Genomic DNA, 15,549 nt, shown 5'->3' with positions numbered 1-15,549 from the left:
GGTCGTTTAATATTTTTACTATGCTTTCTGATTTTCTAAACTTTTTTCTTTTGTTTTTAGCCATTATTTATTTAGTTTAGTTTTTTTTAATTTAATTATTATAGTATATTTTAGTTGCCAATGTTAGCATTATGAATTTTTATTGTACATTTATTTAGTTTTTCTTTCTTGTTTTATTATGGTTTATTTTCATTGTCAGTTTTAGTTTTATTAAATTTTATTGCTAATCGCTCTGGTTTTGCAAATGAAATCAGAAGCAATTAATCAAGAAAAAAAATAAACTTAAACATAAACCATCCACATAAACCAGCATGTCCACTGCCACCATCACATTCCTCTTCTTCGGCTGAGAGGGTCTCGGAAACTCACCAGCCTTCATACTGCTACCACACCTCTGCTACTACTGGTGTCACCTTGGAAATTCAACCAGTTTTCTGCTGCTGGCAAAAAAATTACCTTCTCTCACCTGGCCCCTCCTCTGTGGTGCTGATTCTGCCTGTTGTTGCAGCTAGTTCCCCATCTGTAGGTTATTTATTTATTTATTTATTTATTTATTTAGCATTTTTATATACCGACGTTCTCGATACAAATATCAAATCAGGTCGGTTTACATAAAACAAAACAATCGCGGTGAGGCGTTACAATAAACGGAGTTTCAGAACATGAGAATAAATATTAAATAAACAACAGTGACTCATCAAATGACGAGAATCTATATAGTAAATAACATGTAATAAAATAGATAATGGTGTAAATAACTAACTTGAAATAAAATAAATAATAAATAGAATAGTATAAAATATATATGTAAAGACAACAGTAACTCGTTATGATACGTGAAACATGTAGAGAATAACTAAGAATAAATGATGTGTTAATTTGGGATATACAGGTATCAGGGACCAATGTTTATGTGCCTGGTTATGAGTAATGCATGGGCTACAGAATTAATGCATCCACAAGTGGAACAATCAAACAGGTGGGCTGTCAAATAACGTGGATTCATGTGGAGATAACTAAAAATAAATGATGAGCTGAACAGTGACCAATGTTTATGTGTTTAGATATCAGTAATGCATGAACTAAAGAATTAGTGCATCCACGCGGGAGGCTTTCCCTACAGGTGTGTTGTAAGTGGGTTGCATCACAGTGCCGCATCACATCACAGTGCCGCATCACATCACAGTGCCGCATCACAGTGCCGCACATGTGCAGAAATTACACAATGCTCAATTAAAGTCCTATCATTTATAGATAGATACATAGATATGTGTAATATCTATAAGATATATTATCATGTTCTCCCTCCTCTTTCCTAGTAAAGAATATATGCTGTTATAACCTCTTTTGGCTCACAAAGTTGTATGCTACTTCCACTGCTGTGGAGGGCAATGTAGAAGTGATATTTTTATGAATCTAACTTTTTTGGTGCTAGGTTTTCAGTATTTCTTTTTATATAGTGAAAAAGATAAAAGGTTTGTTTTGTTTTGTTTCCTCCCTATTTTGTTTTGTAAGATTTTTTTAATTTTTTAAACTTTTCATTTAGAAGTAGATTTTAAAAGCCGCCTGGATGCACACGTACCTACTGTAGTGTACGCATCTCCAAAGATTTCAAATAGGGGTTGGGGAGGGAGTGGTATAGACGGGGAATGGTACCCCCCAAGGGAGGAACCTTGGAGCATGTTAAGAAAGTGGGTGCTGACTGTTCAGCACCCTCTTTCTGCACATAGTGAGTCAGATTTTATAACATACGTGCGGGCGTACATTTGTGCGCGCAACCCAGTGTGCACAAATGTATGCCTGATTGTATAACATGTGCGTGCAGCCACGTGCATGTTATAAAATCAGGAGTTGGCATGCACAACGGGGGGGCAAACTAGTACACCTTGCGTGCACCGAGCTCTCGGGGAGACCAGCTGGTTTTCCCCTTTCCCTTCGTGGATGCTCTGAAATCGGGAGGCCTCGGAGGGAAATTTCCTTCCCCACCCCCCCAACTTTCCCTCCCTTTTCCTACCTGTCCCGCCCCAGCCCAAAAAAAACCCAACATACTTTTATTTCTCGAGGTACACCTGCCAGAGGCAGGCATAACTTGAGCGAGCCTGCCAACTGCAAGTGTGAGATCCCCCGGCACAGCCACTGTGCCTCAGTCATTGGCCACGCCTCCCACCCCACCCCAGACCACCATGCCATGTCCACGGACCACCTGCCACGCCCTGTCTCTCTCCCATCCCGCCCCCTGTCCGCCCATTTAGAAAAGCCCTGGGACATACGTGTGTTCCGGGGCTTTACGCGTGCCGCCGAGCCTTTTGAAAATAAGCCTGGCACGGATTTACACGTGCAGAGCACTCGCGCGCCGGCGCGCCTATTTTGCATAGGCCGCCGGCGTGCACAAAGCCCCGGGACGAGCGTAAATCCCAGGGCTTCCTAAAAGGGGTGGGGGTGTGTCCAGGGGTGTGTGTCTGGGGGCAGGGGTTGGTCCGGGGCGGGTCCATGGGCGTGGCAACGGTTCAAGGGCGGGCTGGGAGGGCGGTCCTGAGTCCCCCGGCACTGCAGCCTGTGCCGGGGGATGCCGGGGCGGCGCACGCAAGTTACGCCTGCTTCAAGCAGGCGTAACTTGCAATGGTGCACTATTTTGCAATGGTGCACTATTTTGAGTTAGTGCATGCTAAGTTTATTTTAGTGAACATTATTTAAGTTACTACATATTATGGGTCTGATTTCAAAAAGTATCTATATGCTTAAAGTATGTATAAATGCACTTTACCCATGTAAGTGTGCTTTTTAAAAATTCTACCCTAAACGTCATTGAATTGTCCATATGATTACCTAAATAAGTGTTCTTGATGCAGGTAAATGTCTTTTGAAATTTGCTATGATATTATCCAACATTTATATGTGTACCTCCACAGTGAGTTATAATAGTGTGCACTAACTCAAAAAAGGAGGTACTAAATAAAAAATAAAAAAAACACAAAATTTTAGAAACTATGGATGTCATTTTTCAAATCGCATTAGGGCCTTATCGCAGGTGTTAGGGCTCTAACACCCACAATTACCCCATAATTCATGCAATAAATAATGCATCGCAAGATGCATATGCAAATCTGAAAAATGTAGTCAAGTGGAAGGAGTTTGGGCAGAGTAAATAAAAATGAGGGTGCTTAACTTTTCATGCAATAACATAACACACACTATCATAGGATTTAATGCTGGAAATAACTGCAAATTTTTTACTGGCATTATGCCTACGATATCTGTGTGTTAAGGCCGAACAAGGATTTGAGATAAATAATGTAAATCCTGTTTAGACCAGGGGGAGGGGAGAAAAAAAGAGAAAAGAGAGAGAGAAAGGGAGAGAAAAAGATGGTACCCATATTGTAGTCAACGTTTTATACCACTATAAGAGGGTGCATTCTGAACTCGGGGTGAGGTTTTCGTGGTGAGCTAGGTTTTGGGGGCATTTTTACATGCACAGTCAGAGGTACAAACAGCACAGTTACCATCAGTACAGATTTTATGTAATTTGGATTAATGGAAGGTATAAAAAGATGAGATTTGTACAATGTACTCTCAACCTAGCTTGATGCACTCTCTACCTAGCTGCTATCAACTGGGTAGAGAGTACAATGTACAAATCTCATCTTTGTGTACATTTCATCACTTCAAATCATATAAAACCTTCACTGTTGACTACTGTGCTTTTCGTACCTCTGACTGTGCATGTGAAAATGCCCCCCAAAACCTGGCCCACCACCAAAACCTCACCCCGAGTTACTAGTTGCCCTTCTTACAGTAGTATAGATAGTAGAGATGTGGTTCGTTTTTCGCCCGAATTAGGAAATTACACGAAATTTCCTAATTTGTTGTGGTTTCGGAGGACCCGAAACCCGAAAAGAATTTTCCCCGAATTTTGGGGAAATTTTGTTTTTCGGGTTTGCCTGGGGAGAGGGGCACACATTTTTTTTTTAAAATTAAAAACCACCCCAAACATTTAAATTAACTATAATACAACACCCCCCCCCCCCTTGATCCCGATCCCTCCCCAAGACTTACGAACATCCCTGGTGGTCCAGTGGGGTCCCGGGTGCCATTTGATCCTTCGTGCCCATGTTGTGCGCTATTGCCAGGCTTGCTCAAAATGGTGCCGAATAGCCTGAACTACCATGTCAAAGGGGCTACCGGCGCCATTGGTCAGCCCCTGTCACATGGCCATCGGCGCCATCTTGTGCTCCTGTCATGTGACTGGAGCTGACCAATGGCGCCGAAAGCCTCTGTGACATAGTATGGGCAAAGGCTATCGGCGCCATTTTGATTACTGGCAGCCAACAACGAAATCGCTCCCGGACCCCTGCTGGACCCCCAGGGATTATTGGCAAGCCTTGGGGGGGTCAGGAGGGGGCTCCTGACCCCCCAAGGCTTGCCAATAATCCCTGGGGGTCCAGCGGGGGTCCGGGAGCGATTTCGTTGTCGGCTGCCAGTAATCAAAATGGTGCCATTGGTCAGCTCCAGTCACATGACAGGAGCACAAGATGGCGCCAATGGCCATGTGACAGGGGCTGACCAATGGCGCTGGTAGCCCCTGTGACATGGTAGTTCAGAGGCTATTCGGCAGTCGGCAGTCGGCACCATTTTGAGCAAGCCTGGCAATAGCGCACATGGGCACGAAGGATCAATTGGCACCCGGGACCCCGCTGGACCACCAGGGATGTTCGTAAGTCTTGGGGAGGGATTGGGATGGGGGGGGGGTTGTATATATGTACGAAAATGCTTGAAAATTCTTTTAAATGCTTGGGGTGGGTTTTTTTTTTAGCTTCGTTTCCCGATTCATTTTTTGGCCTGGTTTCGGGTTTCCTTGTTTCGTTTTTCGAAAAACGAAACGAGAAAACCCGAATTGTACCACGAAGTATCCGAACCGAAAAACGACCCGGTAGAAAAAAACGAAGCACATCTCAGATAGTTTACTTATCTGAGAGCCTGCTAAAAAGTCTTTTTTTTTTTCTCTCTCTCTCTCTCTCTTTCTCTGTCTCTCTTGTCAGGGCACTTCTCAGCTTGCTATGTGAAAATATTGCAGGTCCAATACATTTAGCACACATTGCAGTACCTCAAAAAGTTTCCTAACCATGCCCCCCCCTTTTTTTTTTTTAATACAGGTGCTATTCATGCGAAATTTAGAGCAAAATGATGAATCTAGGTCTCTGTTTCTTAGTAAGGAAAAAGTTATCATTACCAGAACTCATTTAGAGATTGCACATGTGTTGTAAAAACTGTTCTTCATTTCTAGATGATTCACCTCCAATAACCTTTTGTGTCAAGGTATAGACTACTTTCTTATTGCTAATTACTTCTGTGTTTCATACGTTTGCTTCCATCTTAATTATAGTTTGACCTCTACTTAAAGACTGACAGCAGATTGCTAATTAAAATAATAATCAGTTTATCAGGAAATAATTAGTTTGGGTATCATGTAGTTGTAAGTATTTTGCCATCCGTTATGTTTCTAAATCTCTCATGAGTCATTTGTTTTAGCAGTGAAATAAGGCATATTGTAGGGGTGTGCATTCGGATTGACCGCATTAGTAAAACGCAACTCATATTTTTTTTTTACTTAAAAAATTGATTCGACATAAACGATCGGATTTCCCACATATCGAACATAGATATGTTCGATATGTGGGAAATCGCGATTGTTGAGCCAAAATAAAAATTTAAACCCCCTCACCCTCCTTAATCCCCCCCCCAGACTTACCACAACTCCCTGGTGATCGAGCGAGGAGTGAGGACGCCATTTCTGCAATCCTTGGCGAGAAGCATGTGACGTCGGCGGCACGTCGAGTGACGCCGGCGTCACGTGATTCCCGGCTCGTTCGCGCCGGACGGCTCGTTCGGCCCAAAAAGAACTTTTGGCCAGCTTGGGGGGGTCAGGAGGCCCCCCCAAGCTGGCCAAAAGTTCTTTTTGGGCCGAACGAGCCGTCCGGCGCGAACTTGCCGGGAATCACGTGACGTCGGCGTCACGTGATTCCCGGCTCGTTCGCGCCGGACGGCTCGTTCGGCCCAAAAAGAACTTTTGGCCAGCTTGGGGGGGTCAGGAGGCCCCCCCAAGCTGGCCAAAAGTTCTTTTTGGGCCGAACGAGCCGTCCGGCGCGAACTTGCCGGGAATCACGTGACGCCGCGTCACTCGACGTGCCACCGACGTCACATGCTTCTCGCCAAGGATTGCAGAAATGACGTCCTCACTCCTCGCTCGATCACCAGGGAGTTGTGGTAAGTCTGGGGGGGGGATTAAGGAGGGTGAGGGGGTTTAAATTTTTTTTTTGCACATATGTACATATACCCAACTCATTGGATTTTTTTTATGTCCATATTGGCCGCAAGTGGGACCCCCTTTCGGACATAAAAAATATGAACATAAAATTTTGCTCTGCACATCCCTAGCATATTGTACTAAATTTAGGTAAGTGGTTTTAAATATTTTTAATATACAACAAATAAACTTGCCAAGTAATTGTTTAAATAATCTACAATGCTAAAGACAGTTTATCTAATTTTTTATTACTACTGGTAGCTCAGGTAACAGACAAAGGAAGTTATCTAAATTACTGTTTTCTGTTTGAGATATTTACCCTAGGTTGCTACTTTTATTTATTTGTTTCAACTATCTGTACTTGTAAAGCAGATATAATCATATCACTGCAATCTTATTATTTTATATAACATTAATAAAGTTCTTTAGGAAAAATATAAAATTACCCAGAGGAAGCAAGTGACACCATGGGCTAAGAGTGCCACGTGCTTCATCATGGCACACATAAAGCCAATTACATTAAACCCCCATTTATCTGCGACTCAACCAACCAGAGAACTCAATTAACTGGCATCTGCAGCACAATTTTTTTTTTGTTGCTGTGCTATTGCATGGGAATGGGGACTTCTGTGGTGCAGGGAGCATGCATGCAGATGCTACTTTACTTCCCTGCCTTACTACACTGAGTTGCGTGAGGGAAGATCACTGGGATTGATGCCAATCAACTTCTAGTCAAAATATAAAGTTAAAAATGGAAGAGAACTGGTGGAAGAGAGAGCACGGAGAAGAGTAAAGAAGAGCAGGCGGAAGAGAGAACATTTGAGGGGGGACAGATAGCATGGGAATGGGAAGGAGAGCACCGAGGAAGGGAGGGCATTAGAGTGAGATAGAACATTGGAGGTAGGCTGATATTCAGGGGGTTTGCAAAGAGAACTCCCCATCAAATCTCAGCACCAGAACATTTTTTTGCTAGAAAAAGTGTACAAATCTCACCAGTCATTTAACTATGGCTACCAGCACAGCATTTGCAAGAGGAGGAGAGAAGTAAAAGTATGTTGTATTGACAATGATGCAAAAATTGGACCTCATTGCTTGGAGAAGGGAGAAAACAGGAAAAATCGATACATAAATATTTAATGTATCTACAATATATGACATCAAAATACAGTGTTACTACAGTTTGTGACAAATTCTGAGATAAGCAAAGCAATTGATCAGTGCTCTTCACTGCATAAACCAAAGCTGGAATATAAAGTTAAGGTATTGCATAAATGGTTTCCTTAAAACATTTGGAGGGAGCTCCATTTTTTACTCAATGCCGATCAAAATGGAAAAATACTTCTTTCAACAAACAGAAATTATTAAAACCCACAGGCTTCATGTGTGAACAGAAAAAATAATTACTGATCATGAGAAAGCTGAAATATATTGAGCATTTTCAGGGGAAGATTGTAGAGGAACATGGATTAAAGCAAACTTATAATACCTATTAGGGGTGTGAAATGTTTTTTTTTTTTAATGTCATATTCATTTTATGTGTTTTTTGCTTAATTTTGTTTTTAAAATGGTTGGTTTTATTTTTTCATTTTTCCTTAATTTTGTGGTTAACATGTGCTAACTGGACTTAATGCACACTAAATCCATGTCCAGTTAGTGTAGACTAAATCCAGTTAGTGTGAATTAAATCCAGTTATAGGTGAATTTTAAAATCTCACCATGTGCTAATGCCGGGAGATATGCACACAAGTTGGGCCGGCGTGCGCTGCACAGATTTTGAAAGGAGCCAGCTTTCATGTGCATTTCTCAGTACACACACAAGTCAAAAGTTCAAAAAAAGTGGAGGGGCAAGGGCGTGCTTTGGATGAGGCATGAGCATGTTGGGGGAGGGCCAAGAGATGTGTGCATAAATACGCACACAGGTGCACTCTGCGGTCAACTGCTGCGTAAGTTTACTACTGCTATGGATGGCCTGTGAGTACAAAAACTAGGTTAGTCAGCAGAGTTTTAAGGGTTGGGGCTAAAAGGGGGAAAAGGAGGGTAATAAATTTAGGATGTTTGGAAATTCTATCCCTAAACTGGGGGAACTGGTAACAAGCTGGGAAAACTGGGTATGGTGTCTGCACACGTCACTTATAAAATTCCACCTCTTACGTGGAAGACACAGCTTTTGTGCGCATATGCATGCATACATTTTAAATTGTACGCACATGTATGTGTGTTCAGGCTTTTTTATAACATACATACATATACGCACATACATTATAGATACATAAAGTCTAGAGGATGTGTATGAAGAGTGGGTGGCTTGCGGGAATGACGGCTACTACCGGAGATAATACCCTTATTCAATAAACAAACACAGGTAATGCGACTCCAATATTGCTCTAAGCTTCAACGGCAAGAGGTAATGTGGGGAAAAAAAAAGGATTTCCATTCACAAAAAAGCAGGGAGTAGCTTGCTTGTTACAGCAGATACTACTCCAAACCAAATAAGCCTGATACTTCACTTTCGATGCATATCCAGCAGAGCTCTTTGCTTCAATGGCAGGGGAGTAAGTCTGATACTTCACTTTCAATGCATATTACTCTCTGCTTCAATTGCAAGGGAGAAAGTCTGATACTTAACTTTCAATGCATATGCAACATAGCTCTCTGCTTCAATGGCAGGGGGGAATGAAGAAAAGTGGATCTATATACAGACAACAACCAACAAGGACTGAATTACATAGTCGGGGTAGACAAGCATGGGTGTAGCTTGCTTATTGCGGTGGTTATTATCCCTAACTAATTAAGCTAGATATTTCACTTAGATGCAGTTCCAGCACTGCTCTCTACATTAATGGAAGGGGGGAAGGGAAACAGAACCAAAAGGTTACTAAGGGCCAAGAGTAACATATAAGTATGAGGAAAAAAAAAGTGTGAAAGCTTGCTGGGCAGACTGGATGGGCCATTGGTCTTCTTCTGCTGTCATTTCTATGTTTCTATATGTTTCTATAAGAATGGTGCATCTCTGGATGTGAGCCAGCAAACGCATATACATGTGTGCAAGTGCAGCTGTTACAAACTTATCGTCCCCATGCACACTAAATCCAGTTAGTTCACTCTAACACAAAACAAAAGTTAAAACAAATTTTGGTGGTTTTTTCTTTTGTTATTTGTTTATATCAAAATGAATCAATATAGACAATGTTGTTGACAATGTTGATATTGACTATATCATTTTAAATGAATGCACATCCCTAATACCTATTTAACTGGCCTTTTTCATGGTGCAGGGGGAAGTTGAAGCAGCTGGTATAAAGCAGAACAAAGGGCATTAGGAATGTGCAGCCAGAAAATAATCATTTTCTTTTTTGGTTTGTTTCAATTTTTTATTCTGATTGGGTTTTTCTTATTTTTGTTTAATTTTTGTTTTTAGAAGTGCAAACTATTTTGATTTAGTGCACACTAATTTTTCAGTGTGAATTGAAAAACAAACACAAAATTTAATAAATATGCAGATGATTGTGCTTACAAGTGCAAATGCAGCAGGTATGCATAGTGTCGAGTAGTGGGAACATTCAGGCAACCAAGAGCATTCAAGGGTGTCATTCATTTACCTGTTTAATACAAGGCATAACCCAATGCACTGATGACTGAGGAAATATTTTTCAACTGGTTTCACCATGTCTTTATGCCTGCAGTGAAACTGCTTCAAAAGGAACTCATAAAGCTAGAAATCATAAAACATATTCTGATTTTACATAACCATTGAGCTCACATTCCTGAATCAGAGTTAGTGGCTGGAAATATTTTTACTATCTTCCTTCCTCAATATGTAACCTCACTTATACAGCTACTGGAGCAGGGAATTATAGAAAACATGAAATCCATCTGCAGAAGGATTTTATGAGAAAGCTGCTCAACTATGAAGGAAATCTAAAAATTTCAGTCACAGAAACTATTAGTGCAATTTTCAATGTTGCACATTCCTGGTCCTCTTTAAGAAGTAAAACTTTATGGAAGGCTTGGAAAAATTTGTGGACAGCAAATTTTTGTGTGGGTTTTGTGGAGTGATCTGAAGAAGAATTTGAAGGTTTCAATTTGACAGAGAAAAGAACTTTAGATTTGTGATGTCCTTTAAAATGCTGGCCCCACAGACCCTGCCATTAAAGTTAAAGAGACTGAAATTGAAGAGTGTGTTAATATTGATCAAAACCTTGATTTTATACCAACCCTGACAAATGCACCAGATGTGCATTTAGAAATATCCACTGCACTTGAGGAAGACTCTGAAGATCACAGTGAAGAAATGTTCAGGGTCATTCATCAAAGTGCATTATGGCATTAAAGCCTGCCATAACACCATAACGCATGCGATATATATTGCAGCATGCAGCACGAATGCAAATTTGGCAAATGTATTCAAAGGGGCAGGATTGGGGAGGAGATTGAGCAGACTTAATGAAAATGAGGGTCTATTATTGCACTGTGCGACAGCGTAATGCACACTATTGCATGCTGTTAACACTAGAAATAACTACCTTTTTTGCAGGCGTTAAGCTGTGCGATGTACCTGAAATGGCTGTAATGGAATTTGTGATAAATATTTAATGAAAGAAAAAGAGAGAGAGAGAGAGACATATTAGTCAACTATTTATATTACTATAGGAGGGCCAGCTAGTAACTCATGGTGAGGTTTTCAGAGTGGTGCAGGGTTTTGGGGGCCAGTTTTACATGCAGAGTGAGACATACAAACAGCATAGTACACCTCAGTGAAGATTTCATGTCATTTGGAGTGAGGAAAGTCACACAAAGATGAGATTTCTACAGTGTTCTCTCACCCTAGCTTGATAGTGCCCTGGTAGAGTTTCCATCAAGCTAGGGTAAGAGAACATTGTAGAAATATCATCTTTGTGTGACTTTCATCACTCCAAATGACATCAAATCTTCACTGAGGTGTACTATGCTGTTCATATGTCTCACTCTGCATATCATGGAAGTGAAGGCATAATGAAGAGATAGGCGTCAACATGTCATAATCAAAATACCATCCTCTGTATTTTATTGGGATAAAACTAATATGTGTGCCTCCCTAGAGGGGCTCTCTCTCTCTGAAATGGGATTTGCAACTTTTAGCTCAAATTCTGTTTCTTGTATATCGCAGAGCATAACAGAAGAAAAAAAGGTGTGGTTATTTCCGGCATTAAAACGTGTGTTACACTATTGCACGCAATGCTAAGCACCCCTCATTTTAATTTATTCCACCCTAACTCCACTAAACCCCTCCCATTTGGTAAACATTTAAAAATTTGCATATGTGTCTCGCGATGAGTTATTTGTTATGGTGTTATTGTGGACATTAGGCCCCAAACACCCGTGATAAGGCTCTAGCATGATTTGATGAATGACCGTGTTAGTAAGACAACTATAAGATCCTATAGAAGGCAACATTCAACACTACTTAGCTGCATAATTTAGGTCTCATTGAAATAAGTAGCTACAACTGAATATCTGGCCCCACTGAACGGCTGCTGCCTAGATGGATAACTAGTTATCTGGCTAAATAGTTAGCCAGCCAAATGATAGGTATAATGAGAATGTTTCGGAGAGGAGCCATCTTAGCCAGATAGGCTATTCAGATATTCAGAGTTAGCTGGATAACTTTTCCAACTAAGTCTGGTCGATCCTTATGTCTGTCCTAAAGTTAGCCAGTTAAACTTATTTGGATAATAGTTAGATAGGGTATAAGGGTTGGGGAGGAGAAGGGAAAAGGTAGGAAGTTTAGATAGGGGTATAGGGAAGTTCCCTCCCTGTCCAATCCTTAATTTGAGTGAACTGGGAGGGAACTGGGGAAGCCCTACTTGCGCCATCACATGTTGCTTTTAAAACCCCTATGAGCTTGAGTCATGGTCTGCCCACACATGCGTACATGGATGTTAAAATCCAGTCCACATGTGCGCACAGATATCATATATTATAAAATGTGTGCAGCGACACGCACATGTTATAAAATTGGCCCATCCATGTGCACGATCCACAAACTGCACACACGGGTCTTAAAATCCACCCCTCACTGTATAGTATTGTAGTACCTGCAAAATTGACTTAACATGCATGTTAATTCATAGACCTCTATGCATTTTATTATGCAGCTGCTACTTATTATAATTATTGTCTTTTAGGAACTTTAAATATATTTCTTATCATATAAATACATTATGAGATAATTTTATATAGTGCTGCAGGTTGTGTGTATAAGTTCATTAGACAATAACATAAAATACATTTTGTGATCTAATTCCATTTTTTTTCTGTTTCATTTTTTACAGTTTCAGTATAGAACCAAACTATGACTTCCTCTATATATATGATGGACCAGACAGCAATAGCCCTCTGATTGGAAGTTTCCAAGATAGCAAGTTACCAGAAAGGATAGAAAGTAGTTCCAACACAATGAACTTGGCTTTTCGAAGTGATGGTTCTGTTAGCTTTACAGGTTTCCACCTGGAGTACAAAGGTAAAATCCATGGCTTTTAATATCCTCTATTATACTTTCATATATATTACAGTAAACAAAGATTTATTAATGTGGCAAATCTGTATGTGTAGAGACCTTCATTTTCAGTTTTTCATTTATTTTTCCTGGAAATTTTTCAGAGTTCAGTAGAACAAAAACAAAAATATGATAAATCAAAGGAAAACAAGTCATCATTTTTCAGGGTAAATATCATTTTTGTCATGTTGAAATAAATGATGATAAATTCTCAGGAAAAAGTGAATTAAAAACTGAACACAAAAGTCCCTATATTTCTCACGAGACAAGCAGAATGGTAGTCCTCACATATGGGTGACATCATCAGGATGGAGCCCAGAACTTTGACTGGTTCCTACTGGGCATGCCCTGCAGCCAGCAGGGGTCCCCCTTCAGTCTTCTTTTTTCTGCGCAGCAGTAGCCTTATGGTAAAGGAGCTCTGAAGAGATTCCTGACAGGAATTTTCCTCACGGAATTACTAAAAGTTAAATTGCCTCACAGGGGTCCCTACTCTAACTTTTCTCAGTCTGCAGTACTCCAGTAAGTTTTTACCTGTTTCCCATCGATTACCATCGAGTTTGGCCCTGGGAACATCCTGGATCAGTTGCTTCAGTACATAGGAAAGCTGACACCACCTATCTAGTACAGTCAGCCCCAGGTTTCCAAAAATCTCAGCTTGATCACCACTCGGTCATTGTAGAGTCTGTACATAAAAGGGCAAAGAGGTCAAAGCCTCACTCCTCTGTTCCTCCTGGAAAGGAACAGAAGTTCCTAGACAACATTGGTCGCCGAGTATTCCAAGGGGCCATGCTCTTCTCCTGAACTGATGCCTATCAGCTCTATATGACCCAATATAACAGGGTCATTTTTAAGCAGATACAGGACTTCTCCCTGCCTCAACAATTTCAAGAACAATTACAAACCAAAGTCAACAAGGGTTTTGAGGCAGGCAAGCATGAGATTAGAAATCCTTATGACATTTTTGACACTTCTACCAGAGTGTCTGCAGCTGCCATCTCAGCGAGGCAGTGGGCCTGGCTCAAGTCTTCTGACCTAAGTCTGGAAGTACAAGACCGGTTATCCGACTTGCCTTGTTTCAGAGATAATCTGGCGAGCAGATTCAACGGACAGTAGCAGAATTAAAAGACCATCATGAGACCCTAAGACAGCTCTCTTTGATGCCTTCTGACTTCTCTTCAAAACAGCCCTTCAGAAAGGACTCTAAGAAGTCATTCTTCTGCCCGAAGAAGTCTTACCCGCCACCATCCAGATCCCGTGCTATGAGACCTTATCAAAAACCACGGTCTCGTCAAGCCCGGAAACAAAAACCACAAGCAGCTCCTCAACCAGGACCTGCTTCAGGTTTTTGACTTTCACTTAGAGAGCAGCAGCCACATTCCTCTGTCACACATACCAGTGGGAGGTCGATTGTGCCACTTCGACAACATGTGGCATCCAATCACATCCGACCAATGGGTACTGGCGATCATTGCTCAGGGTTACCATCTGAACTTTCTAGCCCTGCCACCGGACTCCCCACCTCTACAGACATGGAGAACATCCGACCACTCCATTCTTCTGGATCAAGAGGTTTTCCTCCTTCTCCTGTCAAGAGCAATAGAACCCGTTCCATACTCTCAGTAAGGCCTAGGGTTCTATTCCCGGTACTTCTTAATTCCAAAATAATCGGGAGGTGTCCGTCCTATTCTAGACCTACGGGCACTCAACAAGTACCTTCAACGAGAAAAGTTCGGTCACCTTGGGATCACTTCTATCTCTTCTACAAAGAGGAGACTGGCTCTGCTCTCTGGACCTCCAGGACACATACTCCCACATTGTGATAACTCCAGCTCATCGCAAGTACCTGAGGTTTCTAGTAGGCCCCAAGCATTATCAATATCGAGTGCTCCCATTCGGCCTAGCATCTGCGCCACGAGTCTTCACAAAATGCCTTGTAGTTGTCGCAGCCTTCCTCAGAACCCAAGGTGTTCACATCTACCCCTACCTGGACAATTGGTTAACCAGGGCTCCCACTCAGCAATCTGTGCTGTCGTCCCTCAATCTAACCTTACACACTCTGATTTCACTAGGATTTCTCATCAATTACAACAAATCCTACTTAGTCCCATCTCAAACCTTATCATTTATTGGGGCAGACTTGGACACCTTACAGGCAAAGGATTTCCTACCTTGACAACGAGCTCTGACTCTTGCATCCCTTGCTCACCAGCTGCAGTCTCAGCACTCCGCAACTGCACGCCAATTTCTTGTCTTCCTCGGACACATGGTGTCCACAGTCCATGTCACATCAATGGCCTGCTTGGCCATGAGACTCATGCACTGGACACTGAGGTCTCAATGGACTCAAGCTATTCAGCCTCTATCATCCATTGTCCGCATAACCGACTCACTCCGTCTGTCTCTCGCCTGGTGGAAAAATCAGACCAATCTCCTCCAGGGATTGCCCTTCCAGGCTCCAAATCCTCAAATTATTCTCACCACCAATGCTTCCAACCTCGGGTGGGGAGCTGATGTAGCCAGTCTGCAGACACAAGGCTCTTGGTTTCCAGAGGAAGCCAAACACCAAATAAATTTCCTGGAACTTCGACAATCAGATATGCTCTCAGGGCCTTTCAGGATTGTCTCTCAAATCAAGTCATCCTGATTCAGACGGACAACCAGGTGACAATGTGGTACATCAACAAACAGGGAGGCACAGGCTCCTTCCTTCTGT

General features: G+C 41.8%; 1 protein-coding gene across 1 annotated transcript in view; it reads left to right on the top strand.

The window, feature by feature from the left end:
- CSMD3 (CUB and Sushi multiple domains 3) overlaps positions 1-15,549 on the top strand; it is a 3,551,396-nt gene that overhangs the window by 2,381,153 nt on the left and 1,154,694 nt on the right. Inside the window, 1 exon segment of the mRNA XM_029591914.1 lies at positions 12,613-12,800. Coding sequence (XP_029447774.1) covers positions 12,613-12,800 — 188 coding nt within the window.

Source organism: Rhinatrema bivittatum, chromosome 2 (genome assembly GCF_901001135.1).
Source record: "Rhinatrema bivittatum chromosome 2, aRhiBiv1.1, whole genome shotgun sequence".
Classification (NCBI taxonomy): domain Eukaryota; kingdom Metazoa; phylum Chordata; class Amphibia; order Gymnophiona; family Rhinatrematidae; genus Rhinatrema; species Rhinatrema bivittatum.
The sequence above is the reverse complement of the archived record's forward strand: the minus strand, read 5'-3'. Positions and strand labels throughout refer to the sequence as shown.